The sequence below is a fragment of the Pongo abelii genome, chromosome 19 (assembly GCF_028885655.2).
Source record: "Pongo abelii isolate AG06213 chromosome 19, NHGRI_mPonAbe1-v2.0_pri, whole genome shotgun sequence".
In the NCBI taxonomy this organism is placed as follows: domain Eukaryota; kingdom Metazoa; phylum Chordata; class Mammalia; order Primates; family Hominidae; genus Pongo; species Pongo abelii.
Window position 1 is genome coordinate 3,571,041 of NC_072004.2, and position 15,378 is coordinate 3,586,418.

The 15,378-nt window shown below is 45.4% G+C and overlaps 1 protein-coding gene across 3 annotated transcripts in view; it reads right to left on the bottom strand.

The window, feature by feature from the left end:
• The window catches only part of ITGAE (integrin subunit alpha E), an 84,452-nt gene that overhangs the window by 57,141 nt on the left and 11,933 nt on the right, over positions 1 to 15,378 (bottom strand). For all 3 annotated transcript variants that reach the window (XM_063717955.1, XM_063717954.1, XM_024235430.3), the window contains exon 2: positions 3,436 to 3,556. In XM_063717955.1, the coding sequence (XP_063574025.1) occupies positions 3,436 to 3,556 (121 nt within the window). The remainder of the gene's footprint in view (positions 1 to 3,435; positions 3,557 to 15,378) is intronic.

Sequence of the window (15,378 nt, forward strand, 5' to 3'; positions counted from 1 at the left end):
GCTCCTGCCTTGCCCAGCCAGGAACCCTGAGCTCCTCACCTGGCTCTGCCCCAGTGCCTGTTTGAACCCTGGGCTCACTTGCTCCTGTGTGCTGGGTATGAAGGAAACCCTTGACCACTGACCAGAAGCAAAGCAATCAGGTGGGCTGGGGTGGGATGAGGAGGTAACCATCCTAGGCTGGGCCCGCTCAGTGGGCGAGTATGCGCAGGAAAAGCCCTATGACTGCCCAGAAAAAAATGGGGGAGAAATCACTGCTTTGGATTGAAATCAATGACAGAGACATAACAGCAATACGTAATACATAAACCTTGACCAGATCTGGCTTTAAAACAACACAGCTCTAGAAGTCATTTTGGGGCCGGGCGCGATGGCTCACACCTGTAAGCCCAGCACTTTGGGAGGCCGAAGTGGGCAGATCATCTGAGGTCAGGAGTTCAAGACCATCCTGGCTAACATGGTGAAACCCTGTTTCTACTAAAAATACAAAAAATTAGCTGGGCGTGGTGGCGGCACCTGTAATCCCAGCTACTCAGGAGGCTGAGGCAGGAGGATCACTTGAACCTGGGAGGCGGAGGTTGCAGTGAGCTGAGATTGCACCACTGCACTCCAGCCTGGGTGACAGAGCAAGACTCTGTCTCCAATAAATAAATAATAGGTAAATAAATAAATAAAAGTCATTTTGGTGACAACATGGGAAATTGAAATGAGCCTCAGATCTCATGGCCCTTTACACCAGAGCTTCTCCTAACTACAGACATATTCCTACATCAGCACACGGCCACCATTGCCATCTGAGGGAATACATATTTTACTTACTTGCTTCTTTTTTTTTTTTTTTGAGACAGGGTCTCGTTCTGTCACCCAGGCTGAAGTGCAGTGGCACAATCGCGGCTCACTGAAGCCTCGACCCACCCGCCCCCAGGCTCAGGCAAGTCTCTCACTTCAGCCTCCCAAGTAGCTGGGACGGACTACAGGCTTAAGCCACCATATCCGGCTGATTTTTTAATATTTTTTTGTAGACAGGGTCTCACTATGTTACCCAGGCTGGTCTCGAGCTCCTGGACTCATGTGATCCACCCGCCTTGACCTCCCAAAGTGCTGGGATTACAAGTGAGCCACTGCACCCGCCAACCTTTGTATATTAAATTCTACAACTTGCCTTTTTCAACTCACGGTATGTTTCCAGACGGATCCAGGTAAACAACCATTGTACTGGCTTCATTCAGGGGATCTGCTTTTAGTATCGCATTGTATGAGTCATATCAGTATTTTTCCCATTTTCCTAATGAGGAATACTGTCAATCTTTCATGATTCCAAACAATGCTACCACAAACATTTTTTGTTTGTTTGTTTGTTTTTCTTTTTCTGAGATAGAGTCTCACTCCATCACCCAGGCTGGAGTGCAATGGCATGATCTTGGCTCACTGCAGCCTCCACCTCCCGGGTTCAAGCAATTCTCCTGCCTCAGCCTCCCAAGAACCTGGGATTACAGGCGCCCGCCACCACACCCAGCTAATTTTTTTTTTTTTTTTTTTTTTGGTATCTTTAGTGGAGACGGGGTTTCGCCAAGTTGGCCAGCCTAGGTCTCGAATTCCTGACCTCAGGTGATCCACCGGCCTCGGCCTCCCAAAGTGCTGGGATTACAGGTGTGAGCCACTGCGCCTGGCACACAAACATTTTTATATGTGTCTGAGAATTTCTCTAGAACTGGGATTGGGGAGTGGAATTGTCAGAGGCCACGTGCATCCTCAGCTTTACCAGATATGGCAAAATTGCTCTCCAAGGTGGTGATCGCAATTCACACTCCCACACGTCCCTCTTTCACCGCAACCTTACCAGCAATGTTGGCAGATTTTATATTTTGCTTATCTAATAGGTGGGTATAGATGATATTTAAAAAATGTAAAGTAATGTTTATTGAGCATTAATGTGGCCAGACATTGTGCTAAGCCTTTTTTTTTTTTTTTTTTTGAGACGGAGTCTTGCTCTGTTGCCCAGGCTAGAGTGCAATGGCACGATCTTGGCTCACTGCAACCTCCACCTCCCAGGTTCAAGCAATTCTCCTGCCTCAGCCTCCCGAGTAGCTGGGACTACAGGCGTGTACCACCACACCCAGATAATTTTTGTATTTTTAGTAGAGACGGGGTTTCACCATGTTGGCCAGGCTGGTCTCCAACTCCTGACCTCAAATGATCCACCTGCCTTGGCCTCCCAAAGTGCTGAGATTACAAGCGTGAGCCACCGCGCCCGGCAGAAATTGCGCTAAGCCCTTTACATGCATTATCTCAAATAGTCTTTGCGCCAATCCTGTGAAGTAGGTAAATCACCACGCTGACTGCAGAGAAGGGAAACTGAAGCTCAGGCCCGAGCACCTTGCTCAGGCTGCACAGCAAATACACAGTGAAGCTGTCACTTAACCCTGGCTGCCAGAACCACAGCCTGCCTCTTACCCACTACACTCTTGTGCCTCCTAGTTTCAGGGTTTTTTGTTCTGGAGACAGGCTGGAGTGCAGTGGTGCGATCACGGCTCCCTACAGCCTCGACCTCCTGGGCCCAAGTGGTCCTCCTGCCTCAGCCTCCCAAGCAGCTGGAACTATAGGCGGGCACCACCATGCCCAGATAGTTTTTGTTTTTTTTTGAGTTGGGGGTCTCACTATGTTGCCCAGGGTGGTCTTGAACTCCTGGCCTCAAGCAGTCCTCCAGCTTCAGCCTCCCAAAGTGTTGAGATTACAGGCGTGAGCCAGGGTGCTAGGCCCAGTTTCTTCTTTGTTATTTTTTGTTTCCAAATGTTCTATATTGAACATGTGTTACTTCCATAAGGAACAAAAGAGCCTTAATATGCTTTATTTTAAAATTGTCTTTTTTTTTTTTTGAGACGGAGTCTCGCTCTGTCGCCCAGGTTGGAGTGCAGTGGCGCAATCTCGGCTCACTGCAGGCTCCGCCCCCCGGGTTCACGCCATTCTCCTGCCTCAGCCTCCCGAGTAGCTGGGACTACAGGTGCCCACCACCACGCCTGGCTAATTTTTTCTATTTTTTAGTAGAGACGGGGTTTCACCGCGTTAGCCAGGATGGTCTCGATCTCCTGACCTTGTGATCCGCCTGCCTCGGCCTCCCAAAGTGCTGGGATTACAGGCGTGAGCCACTGCGCTCGGCCACTAAAATTGTCCTTAAGTCCACCCTCCCCCTAGGCAATGGAGCAGGGAGAGGCCCAGTGAGGCGTGAGGCTGGGGTTCCGTGGACCCCACAGACCGGCCTGATGCCCACAGCCTCTCTCACGCCTTCTGTCTTTCTCCTGCATACCCTTCTGAAAGAGAAAGGAGTTCCTCTCCTGACGGTGGGGTGGGGTGGGCTGCCATGGCCGTCTCTGGGGCCCATCTCAGGTTCCCTGGAAGCCCCCTCAGTCTGAAGGCCTCTTGCCCACCGGCCCTACTCACCAGGTCTGGTTGGTGCTGGGGTCTTGGTGCAGAAGGGAGCTGAGCACGAAAGGAGCACCTCCCTTGGGCGTGAGCCAGGGCCGGGCCACATCCACATTGAAAGCGGCCAGCGGGGCCAGGCCTGTGGGGAAAAGAGGAGCATTTAATGAAAGAGGCCTTTTACTGCCATTATTCCAGCAAATCCTGTGCCATCATGAACCCCGTTTTACAGCTGAGAAAAGTGAGACTCCCCAGGGATCTTTTTGTGTGTGTGAGAGAGAAAGACTAGACACAGGTGTATCTGACCCAGAGCCTCTGATCCTCCTACTAAACCAAGCTGTACCAGTACCCGAGCCCCCCTCCTCCAAGAAGCCGCCCCTAGCTCTCCCCAAAGAAGCACTTCCCACCTCCTCACGCCTCTTACTGTCATTTCTGCATCTGACACACAGCGTGTACTCACGTCACCGCATCTTGTACCGAAGTTACAGTAGACTGAGCCCCAGGAAGAGGGTTCTATGTACCCCCTTCAAGCGACCCACAAGAAAACATGTATCCCCAAAACTGCCTGCACGAGAATGTTTTATACCAGCTTTATTTGGAAGAGCCCCAAACTGCAAACAACCCGAATGTCCACTAACAGGAGACTGGAAAAACCCACTGTGATATATTCCTACAGAAGAATCCTACTCAGGAGTAAAGAGGAAATCAACAACAGATACAGCAGCGTGATGAATCCCAAAAATCATTATGCTGGCCGCGCCAGTGGCTCATGCCTGTAATCCTAGCACTTTGGGAGGCCAAGGCGGCCGGATCACTTGAGGTCAGGAGTTTGAGACCAGCTGGGCCAACATGATGAAACCCTGTCTCTACTAAAAACGCAAAAATTAGCCGGGCGCAGTGGCACGTTCCTGTAATCCCAGCTACTCAGAAGGCTGAGGCAGGAGAATTGCTTAAACCTGGGAGGCGGAGGTTGTAGTGAGCCAAGATTGCACCGCTGCACTCCAGCCTGAGCAACAGAGCGAGACTCCTTCTCAAAACAACAACAACAACAACAAATATCATTATGCTGAGTGACAGAAGCCTTACGTCTTTCTTCTTCCTTCTCATTTATGTGTGATTTTTTTTATTTACAGCAGAATAGGCTCATGAATTCTATTTTATTCAATGGTTATAACCTGTTATCACTATATTCGTTCTCAAATTGTCCTTTATTTGGCCTTTCCATGAATAAATCATTGGTATTGGATTAATTATTTCACCATAAACAACTAGAACACTGGACAAAACCTATAAAACGTTTTCAGCCATTTGACAATGGGCAGAGCAGGACAGTGATCTCTAGAAAACATGAACAAATAACACGAGCCCTATCATTACCCTCTGCTTTCTTTCTGGAGGAATTTTATGACCCTGAGGTAGGGAAAGGGAATTCAAACAGAGCACAGCAGATTTGTTGAGCTAAGGCAACAAAAATCATATTGTATAACTCCATTTATATGAGGTTCTAGAACCAGCAAAACTAATCTATAGTAAAAAAAAAAAAAAAATGCTTGAGAGGATGGGAGTAACTGGGAAGGGACTAGAAGGAACTTTCTGGAATGATGAAAATATTCTATATCTTGATAGGTGTTTGAATTACCAAGGTGTGCATGTGTCAAAACACACTCAGTGAATGGTCCACTTAGAATTTGTGCATGTCACTGTATGTAAATATTACCTTAAAGAAGAAGGACAAACACATTTTGTTGATATGTATGCTGAAATGTTTAGAGTTGAATTATACTTAAGTCAGCAATTTATTTTTATTAATTTCTTTTTTTTGAGATGGGGTCTTGCTCTGTCGCCCAGGCTGGAGTGCAGTGGTGCAATCTTGGCTCACTGCAACTTCTGTGTCCCGGGTTCAAGCGATTCTCCTGTCTCAGCCTCCCACGTAGCTGGGATTAAAGGCGCCCGCCACCATGCCCGGCTAATTTTTTGTATTTTTAGTAGAGACAGGGTTTCACCATGTTGGCCGGGCTGGTTTCGAACTCCTGACCTCAAATGATCCACCTGCCTTGGCCTCCCAAAGTGCTGGGATTACAGGTGTGAGCCACCACATCCAGCCTGCAATTTACTTTAAAATGCATCAAAATATAAGATGGCTTCCTGGATGGGTAGATAGATATACATGATAAAAGAAACACTCAGAGTTGATAATTGTCAAATTTAAGTGTAGTGATGTGGTTGTCCACTGTATAATTTTTCAACTTTTCTATATATTTGAAATTTTTCATTTAAAATTTTTTGGGGAAAAATAGATATTGATAGATTACCTCCCAAAGAGGTTTTGCCAATTCCTACTCCAACGACAGCATGGGAGAAGGTTTATCTCCCCACAGTGTTGCCTGGACTGACTGTGAAGACATTTTCATCCTTATTTTAAGAGTATCTCATCATCTTGTTCCAAAATTATTATTATTATTTTTTGAGACGGAGTTTTGCTCTTGTTGCTCAGGCTGGAGTGCAGTGGCGCGATCTCGGCTCACCACAACCTCTGCCTCCCAGGTTCAAGCGATTCTCCTGCCTCAGCCTCCAGAGTGGCTGGGATTACAGGCATGTGCCACCATGCCTGGCTAATTTTTGTTTGTTTGTTTATTTGGTTTTTTTTGGGGGGGGTGAAATGGAGTCTTGCTCTGTCACCTAGGCTGGAGTGCAGTGGCGTGATCTCGGCTCACTGCAACCTCTGCCTCCTGGGTTCAAGTGATTCTCCTGCCTCAGCCTCCTGAGTAGCTGGGATTACAAGCATGCGCCACCATGCCTGGCTAATTTTTTTTTTTTTTTAGACGGAGTCTCGCTCTGTCACCCAAGCTGGAGTGCAGAGGCATGATCTCGGCTCACTGCAAGCTCTGCCTCCTGGGTTCATGCCATTCTCCTGCCTCAGCCTCCTGAGTAGCTGGGACTACAGGCTCCCGCCCGGCTAATTTTTTGTTCTTTTAGTAGAGACAGGGTTTCACCGTGTTAACCAGGATGGTCTCGATCTCTCGACCTCATGATCCGCCCACCTCGGCCTCCCACAGTGCTGGGATTACAGGCGTGAGCCACCACACGCAGCCTAATTTTGTATTTTTAGTAGAGATGGGGTTTCTCCGTGTTAAGCCAGGTTGGTCTTGATCTCCTGACCTCGTGATCCGCCCACCTCAGCCTCCCAAAGTGCTGGGATTACAGGCATGAGCCACCGTGCCCGGCCTAATTTTGTATTTTTAGTAGAGATGGGGTTTCTCCATGTTGGTCAGGCTGGTCTCAAACTCCGGACCTCAGGTGATCCGCCTGCCTCGGTCTCCCAAAGTGCTGGGATTATAGGCGTGAGCCACTGCACCCAGCCAATTTTTGTATTTTCAGTAGAGACAGAGTTTCTCCATTTTGGTTAAGCTGGTCTCGAACTCCCAACTTCAGATGATCCGCCCCACTCAGCCTCCCAAATATTTTTTACTCTTTATTTTATTGAGACAAGGTCTCACTCTGTTGCCCTGGCTGGAGTACAGTGGCGTGATCATGGTTCCCTACAGTCTTTACCTCCAGGGCTCAATCCATCCTCCCACCTCAGCCTCTCAAGTAGCTGGGACCACAGATGCGCACCAGCAGGCCTGGCTAATTTTTTAAAAATTTTTTTTGTAGAGATGGTGTCTCACTATGTTGCCCAGGCTGGTCTCCAACTCCTGGGCTCAAGTAATCCTCCCATCTCAGCCTCCCCAAGTGCTGGGATTATAGGCATGAGCCAACAAGCTCAGCCCCAAAACTATTTTTAAATTATGAGTGAGGTCAAGTCTCTTTTTGTAAGTTTGTTTACTGCCTATTCATGTACATTATTCATTTTCATGAAAAGATATTACTTTCTTATTTATTTGTAGGAGCTTTTCTCCATCCAAGAGAAACAGGCAATGTGTTACAGATGCTGCTTCTCACGCAGCTGTTTGTCTTGCATATGCTGTTTTCCCCCATATCTACATTTTTTGATGTAGTCATATTGTTTTTCCTTTATGACTTCAGCTTCGTGTCATGCTCCTCCACTCAGGCTATTTCTTTTCATCCACTCATGTTTCCTTCCATATTTTTTTTTCTTCTTTCATTTTTTTTTCTTTCTTTTTCTTTTTTTTTTTTTTTTTTTTTTTTGAGATAGAGTCTCGCTCAGCCGCCCAGGCTGGAGTGCAGTGGCGCTATCTCGGCTCACTGCAAACCACCATCTCCCGGGTTCAAGGGATTCTCCCATCTGAGCCTCCTGAGCCTCCCGAGTAGCTGGGATTACAGGCACCCACCATCATGCCCGGCTAATTTTGTATTTTAGTAGAGATGGGGTTTCACCATGTTGGCCAGGCTGGTCTTGAACTCCTGACCTCAGGTGATCCAGCCGCCTCGGCCTCCCAAAGTGCTGGGATTACAGGCGTAAGCCAAGGCCCGGTCTCTTCTTTAATTTCTTATGTTTGAACCTTTTGTCCATCTGGATTTTATTTTTACATTTGGAGTGAAATAGGGATACAACTTTACTTTTATCCCGCAGTTGAAATGTCTCATCATTATTTGTTGAGTAGCTCCCCTTACCCCATAGTTTGGAAATGCCATCTTTATCATCCTCAGAATTTGCATGCACATTTGGGCCTCTGTCAGGGCTCAGCTCTGCCCCTCTGACCTCATCGTCTTTTGCTTGGACACGTTAGTCTCCTGGCCTCTTTCAAGACTTGTACTTCTGGATACGTCTTCTCCACACCAGATGCTAGAAAGATTTTTTAAAAGCATGGTCTGGGCTGGGCGTGGTGGCTCACGCCTGTAATCCCAGCACTTTGGGAGGCTGAGGCGGGCGGATCACCTGAGGTCGGGAGTTTGAGACCAGCCTGGCCAATGGGGTGAAACCCCGTCTCTACTAAAAATACAAAAATTAACCGGGCATGGTGGCAGGTGCCTATAATCCCAGCTACTCGGGAGGCTGACAAGCGAGAATCGCTTGAACCTGGGAGGCACAGGTTGTGGTGAGCCAACATCCCGCCATTGCACTCCAGCCTGGGTGAGAGAGTGAGACTTGGCCTCAAAAAAAAAAAAAAAAAAAAAAAAAAAGCATGGTCTGACCATGCCACTCCATTGCTTAAAACTCTAGTGTGTGTGTGTGTATTTTTTTTTTTTTTTTTGAGATGGAGTTTTGCTCTTGTCACCCAAGCTGGAGTGCAATGGTGCAATCTCAGCTCACTGCCACCTTCGCCTCCCAGGATCAACCAATTCTCCTGCCTCAGCCTCTCAAGTAGCCGGGATTACAGGTGCACACCACCACGCCCAGCTAATTTTTGTATTTTTAGTAGAGACAGGTTTTCACCCTGTTGGCCAGGCTGGTCTCGAACTCCTGACCTCAGGTGATTCAGCCTCTCAAAGTGCTGGGATTACAGGTGTGAGCCACTGCTCCCATCTCTAATCTATATTTACATGCGAAAAAAGCAAGGTGAAGTCCAGTTTACAGACTTACCTGTTCAATTACTGTTCATTTAACGACTTTTACCATAAACACTCTTGAAAAGCTATACTACTTCTTGGCAACACTCCTTTTTTTGGTTTAGTGACTTTTTCATCTCTAAATACACTGAGTAAACATGATATAAGGAATGACATTTGACATTGCACTCTCACGCAAAGACACACTCACCGATTTACTTACTATGTAACAGTTTCTAGTCCAACAATATCATATGGAACAAATCTGTGTTGCGTGTCGTTTGCATAAATCCCCAATGCCTGCTTTTGCTTATGTATGTCGATTGAGAGAGCTGAAGATTCTATGATTCTGAAGTTGGATGAGCGCACAGCCTATTTCCATGTGTTTGGAAGTGCTTTCGGTTCAGCATTTATTTTGCCCTCAAGGTGTTTCTCTGTAACTTTTGCTATGACTTTATTTTTTATTTTTATTTTTTTTGAGATGGAGTCTCACTCTGTCGCCCAAGCTGGAGCGCGGTGGCGCGATCTTGGCTCACCGCAACCTCTGGCTCTTGGGTTCAAGCGATTCTTCTGCCTCAGTCTCCGGAGTAGCTGGGATTACAGGCGCCCGCCACCACGCCCAGCTAATTTTTGTATTATTAGTAGAGACGAGGTTTCACCATGTTGGCCAGGCTGGTCTCGTACTCGTCCTGACCTCAAGTGATCCGCCCGCCTCAGCCTCCCAAAGTGCTGGGATTACAGGCGTGAGCCACCGCGCCTAGCCCCCACTGTCAAATCTTGTCTTCTTCTTTTAATGAGGCCAATAAACCTTCATGACAATAAATTTTATATGGAAACTGTATTTTTATATTCAAAGTATTGTTTTTATTTATCTAAACTTGTTTTATTGGTCAATTAATACATTTTCCTAACAGTAAAAATCATTTGAGTATCTTCGGTTGGATGGAATGTATCACCATTTTTTAAATGAAATTGATGAAAATATTTTTTCCAATTAATGGCTGTTTACTCAGCAGTAGATTTCAGGAAGAAATTAAAATCATTACATGAAGTACAAGTGTATAAACGACACTAGCCTCTGTGTAAGGAAGGGAAGGAAATATATGCACACAAATATGTTGTTTTTGATTCACTAGGACGATGTGACAATTTTAAATCTGTATTTATCCAATAACGTCATTTCAAAATATAAAAGCAAAAATTGACTGAATTAAAAGGAAAAATACAAAACACTACAATGAAAATGGGAGACTTTAACACTTTAACAAGACTTTTATGTCAACTATAAAAGCAGACCAGCCGGGCGCGGTGGCTCACGCCTGTAATCCCAGCACTTTGGGAGGCTGAGGCGGGTGGATCACGAGGTCGGGAGATCAAGACCATCCTGGCTAACACGATGAAACCCCATCTCTACTAAAAATACAAAAAATTAGCCGGGCGTGGTGGCGGGTGCCTGTAGTTCCAGCTACTTGGGAGGTTGAGGCAGGTGAATGGTGTGAACCCGGGAGGCGGAGCTTGCAGTGAGCCGAGATTGCACCACTGCACTCCAGCTGGGGTGACAGATCAAGACTCCGTCTCAAAAAAATAAAATAAAATAAAAAAATAAAAATAAAAGCAAAAGCAGACCAAAAATTAAGCAAGGATATAGAAGATATGAACAACATAATTAGCAAAGTTGACCTGACAAACAGAACTCTGTACCCAACAATGGAAAAAGAAACATTTTTCTTTTTTTTTTTTGAGACAGAGTCTGGCTCTGTTACCAGGCTGGAGTGCAGTGGTGCAATCTTGGCTGACTGCAACCTCCGCTTCCCGGTTTCAAGCAATTCTCCTGCCTCAGCCTCCCGAGTAGCCGGAACTACAGGCACGCACCACCACACCCAGCTAATTTTTGTATTTTTAGTAGAGACGGGGTTTCACCATGTTGGCCAGGATGGTCTCAATCTCTTGACCTTGTGATCCACCCACCTCGGCCTCCTAAAGTGCTGGGATTACAGGCATGAGCCACCGCACCCGGCCCTCAGAAATATTTTCAAGTACACGTGAAACATTTACCAAAATTGACCATATGCTAGATCACAAAGCAAAAGCCTCAATAAACATCAATGAATTGAAATAACTCAGAATATGTTCTCTGACTATACTGGAATTTAAACCAATAACAAAAAAACTAGAGGCCCAGCACAGTGGCTCATGCCTGTAATCCTAGCCCTTTGGGAGACTGAGGCAGGCAGACTGATTAAGCTCAGGAGTTCAAGACCAGCCTGGGCAACATGGCTGGTATCTAACAAAAATACCAAACTCCATCTCTACCAAAAATACAAAAAATTAGCCAGGAATGGTGGCATGCACCTACAGTCCCATCTACTCAGGAGGCTGAGGTGGGAGGACTGCTTGAGCCCAGGAGGTGGAGGTTGAAGTGAGCCAAGATTGTATCACTGCACTCCAGCCTGGGTGACAGAACAAGACCCCATCTAAAAAAAAAAAAAGAAAGAAAGGGAAGAAAAGATGGCCGGACGTGGTGGCTCATGCCTGCAACCCCAGCACTTTGGGAGGCCAAGGCAGGTGGTCACTTGAGGTCAGGAGTTCAAGACCAGCCTGGCCAACATGGTGAAGCCCTGTCCCTACTAAAAACACAAAAATCAGCTGGGCGTGGTGACAAGCACCTGTAATCCCAGCCACTTGGGAGGCTGAGACAGGAGAATCACTTGAACCAGGGAGGTGGAGGTTGCAGTGAGCTGAGATCATGCCATTGTACTCCAGCCTAGGCACAGAGTGAGACTTGGGAAAGAAGAAAGAAAGAAAGAGAGAAAGAGAGAGAAAAGGAAGGAAGGAAGGAAGGCAGGCAGGCAGGCAGGCTAGAAAAATCTGAACTTTGTGAGAATTAAGCAATGCATTTCTAAATAACTCAGGGTGAAAGATAAAATCACAGTGGAATAGCAAATCAGACCTAAAGGAAGTATGGGAAGGAATAAAGATATGAACACGTATCAATGAAACAGAAAACCAACTTACAGTAGAGAAAATTAATGATGCTGAAGTTTTTTTTAAGATTTTTAAAACGATAAATCACTAGCAATACTGAACAAGAAAAAAAAGAGAACACACAAATTACCAACATGAATCAAAAATAAAAAGGGGGGACATCATAATAGATCCTAAGACATTAAAAAATAGAGGAGCTGGGCGAGGTGGCTGACTCCTGTAATCCCAGCACTTTAGGAGGCCAAGGTGGGCGGATCACAAGGTCAGGAGATAGAGACCATCCTGGCTGACACGGTGAAACCTTCTCTACTAAAAATACAAAAAATTAGCCAGGCGTGGTGGCGGGTGCCTGTAGTCCCAGCTACTCGGGAGGCTGAGGCAGCAGAATGGCGTGAACCCGGGAGGCAGAGCTTGTAGTGAGCCGAGACTGCGCCACTGCACTCCAGCCTGGGCAACAGAGCGAGACTCCGTCTCAGAAAAAAAAAAAAAAAAGGAAGAGGATATTATATCCAACCTTATGCCAATAAACTTGACAATTTGGGTGAAATGAACAAATTCCTTGAAATAGAAATGCACCAAAACTAACAAAAAAAGAAATATATCACCTGAATAAGATATTTTATCCATGACTAAAAACCTTAAGGAGATCTCTAGGCCCAGATAGCTTCACTGACGAATTCTTCCACACATTTAAAGAGAAATAATGCCAAGTTTATATAAACTGTTTTAGAGAACAGAAAATGAGAAAACATTTTTCAGTCATTTTATGAAGCCAGTATAACATTGATATTAAAATCCAGCAAGCACAATAAATGAAAGGAAAATTGAAACGACCATCTCTCTCGAACATAAATACAAAAATGCTACACAAAATTCCAGTAAATCAAATCCAGGGAAGTATAAAAAGCATAATACGGCTGGGCACGGCGGCTCACGCCTGGAATCCCAGCACTCTGGGACGCCAAGGCCAGCGGATCACGAGGTCAAGAGATTGAGACCATCCTGGCCAACATGGTGAAACTCCATCTCTACTAAAAATGCAAAAATTAGCTGGGCGTGGTGGCACACGCCTGTAGTCCCAGCTACTCGGAAGGCTGAGGCAGGAGGATCGCTTGAACCCGGGAGGCGGGGGTTGCAGTCAGCCAAGATTGCGCCACTGCACTCCAGCCTGGTGACAGAGCGAGACTCCATCTCAAAAAAAAAAAAACCATGATACATCACAACAAGTAGAGTTCATTTCAGAAATGCAAGAGCGGTTTGACATTTGAAAATCTTCAGTTTACTCCTTACAACAAGAAATAAAGGATTAAAAATCATATGATGATGATAGATGCAGAAAATGGCATCTAATAAAATCCAAGACTAATTTGTGATAAAAATTCCTAGCAAACTAGGAATCAGAAGGAATTTCTTTTTTTTTTTTTTTGAGATGGAGTCTCACTCTGTCGCCCAGGCTGGAGTGCAGTGGTACAATCTCGGCTCACTCCAACCTCCACCTCCCTGGTTCAAGCGATTCTCCTGCCTCAGCCTCCCAAGTAGCTGGGATTACAGGCATGCACCACCACACCCAGCTAATTTTTGTATTTTTAGTAGAGACAGCGTTTCCCCATGTTGGCCAGGCTGGTCTTGAACTCCTGACCTCAGGTGATCCACCCGCCTCAGCCTCCCAAAGTGCTGGGATTACAGGCGTGAGCCACCACACCCGGCTGTGAATTTCTTTAATCTGATGAAGAATTAAAGCAGTGGGGTCTCGCTATGTTGCCCAGGCTGATTTCATACTCCTGCCCTCAAGCAATCCTCCCGCCCTGGCATCCCAAAGCCCTGGGTTTCCAGGTGTGAGCCACTGTGTCTGGCCTGCTATGAGTGCTCTTGCAGATGTCTTCATGATCATATGAACACATTCCTGTTGGGTATATGTCTAACTGTGGAACTTCTGGATCCTGTTAAGCATATGTTCAGCTTTAGTTGATACTGCCAAATGGTTTTTTCTTTCTTTTTTTTTTTTTTTTTTTTTTTTTTGAAACGGAGTTTTGCTCCGTCGCCCAGGCTGGAGTGCAACGGCGTAATCTCAGCTCACTGCAATCTCCACCTCTTGGGTTCAAATGATTCTCCTGCCTCAGCCTCCTGAGTACCTGGGATTACAGATGCCCGCCACCACTCCCGGGTAATTTTTGTATTTTTAGTAGAGATGGGCTTTTCGCCATGTTGCTCAGGCTGGTCTCGAACTCCTGACCTCAGGTGATCCACCCACCTCGGCCTCCCAAAGTGCTGGGATTACAGGTGTGAGCCACCACATCCAGTTTTAATTTGCCTTTCTCTGATGTCTGAAGTCTCCTTACATGATTCCTGACTATTTTGATAATCTCTTTTGTGAAATGTTCTTTTTCTGTTTGTGGACATGCCTTTTTCTTATTGATTTGTAGAAATTCTTTACATATTCTACAGTTAATCTTTTATCACTTTGTGTTGCAAATATTGTCTTACTCTGTGGTTTGCCTTTTCACTTTTTTTTTTTTTATAAACAGATGTTCTTAAGTTTAATGAAGTTCAAAAAAAATTTTTTTAGCCCCCAAGTTTGTACATTGTATGTTTTCTTTCTTTTTTGCTTTTTGAGACTGGCTGTCACTCTGTTGCCCAGCCTGGAGTGCAGTGGTGTGATCACAGCTCACTGCAGCCTTGATTTCCTGGGCTCAAGTGGTTTTCCTGCCTCAGCCTTTCGAGTAGCTGGGACTACAGGCCTGTGCCACCAGACCTAATTTTTTTTTTTTTTTTTTGTAGAGGCGAGGTTTCACTGTGTTGCTCAAGCTGGTCTTGAACTCCTAGGTTCAGGTGATCCTCCCACCTTGGACTCCCAAAGTGCTGAGATTACAGGTGTGAGCCACTGTGCCCAGCCTGTTCTGTCTCTTGATATGGGTGTGACTTAATATGAAAATTTACTGATCTAAATTTGCATTTTTCTGTATGTTGTACTTTTAAAAAGTCTACATTAAAAATAATAATGATTATTAAAATAATTATTTTAAAATAATAATTATTAAGATAATTATTTTAAAATTATAATTATTAAAATAATATTATTTAGAATAATAATTACAAGTATGTGAAACACACTGAATATATAAAACTTTCATAAGTTCATATTTACAAGAGAGAGAAAAATAAAAACAAAAGAAATCAAGGTGACTCACGCCTGTAATCCCAGCACTTTGGGAGGCTGAGGCGGGAGGATCACTTACACTCGGGAATTCAAGACCAGCGTGGGCAATACAGTGACACTCCGTTTCTACAAAAAAACTAAAAAATTAGCTGCACACAGTGGTGCCTGCCTGTGGTCCTAGCTACTTGGGAAGCTGAGGTGGGAGAATCACTTGAGCCCAGGAAGTTGAGGCTGCAGTGAGCCTTGATCCCACCACAGCACTCCAGCCTGAGTGACAAAGCAAGACTGTCTCCAAAAAAAAGAAAGGAAAAAGAAAATTTGTTACCAATGGAAGTAAAAAACGCACCATCTCTTTACTCTGAAAACTGACT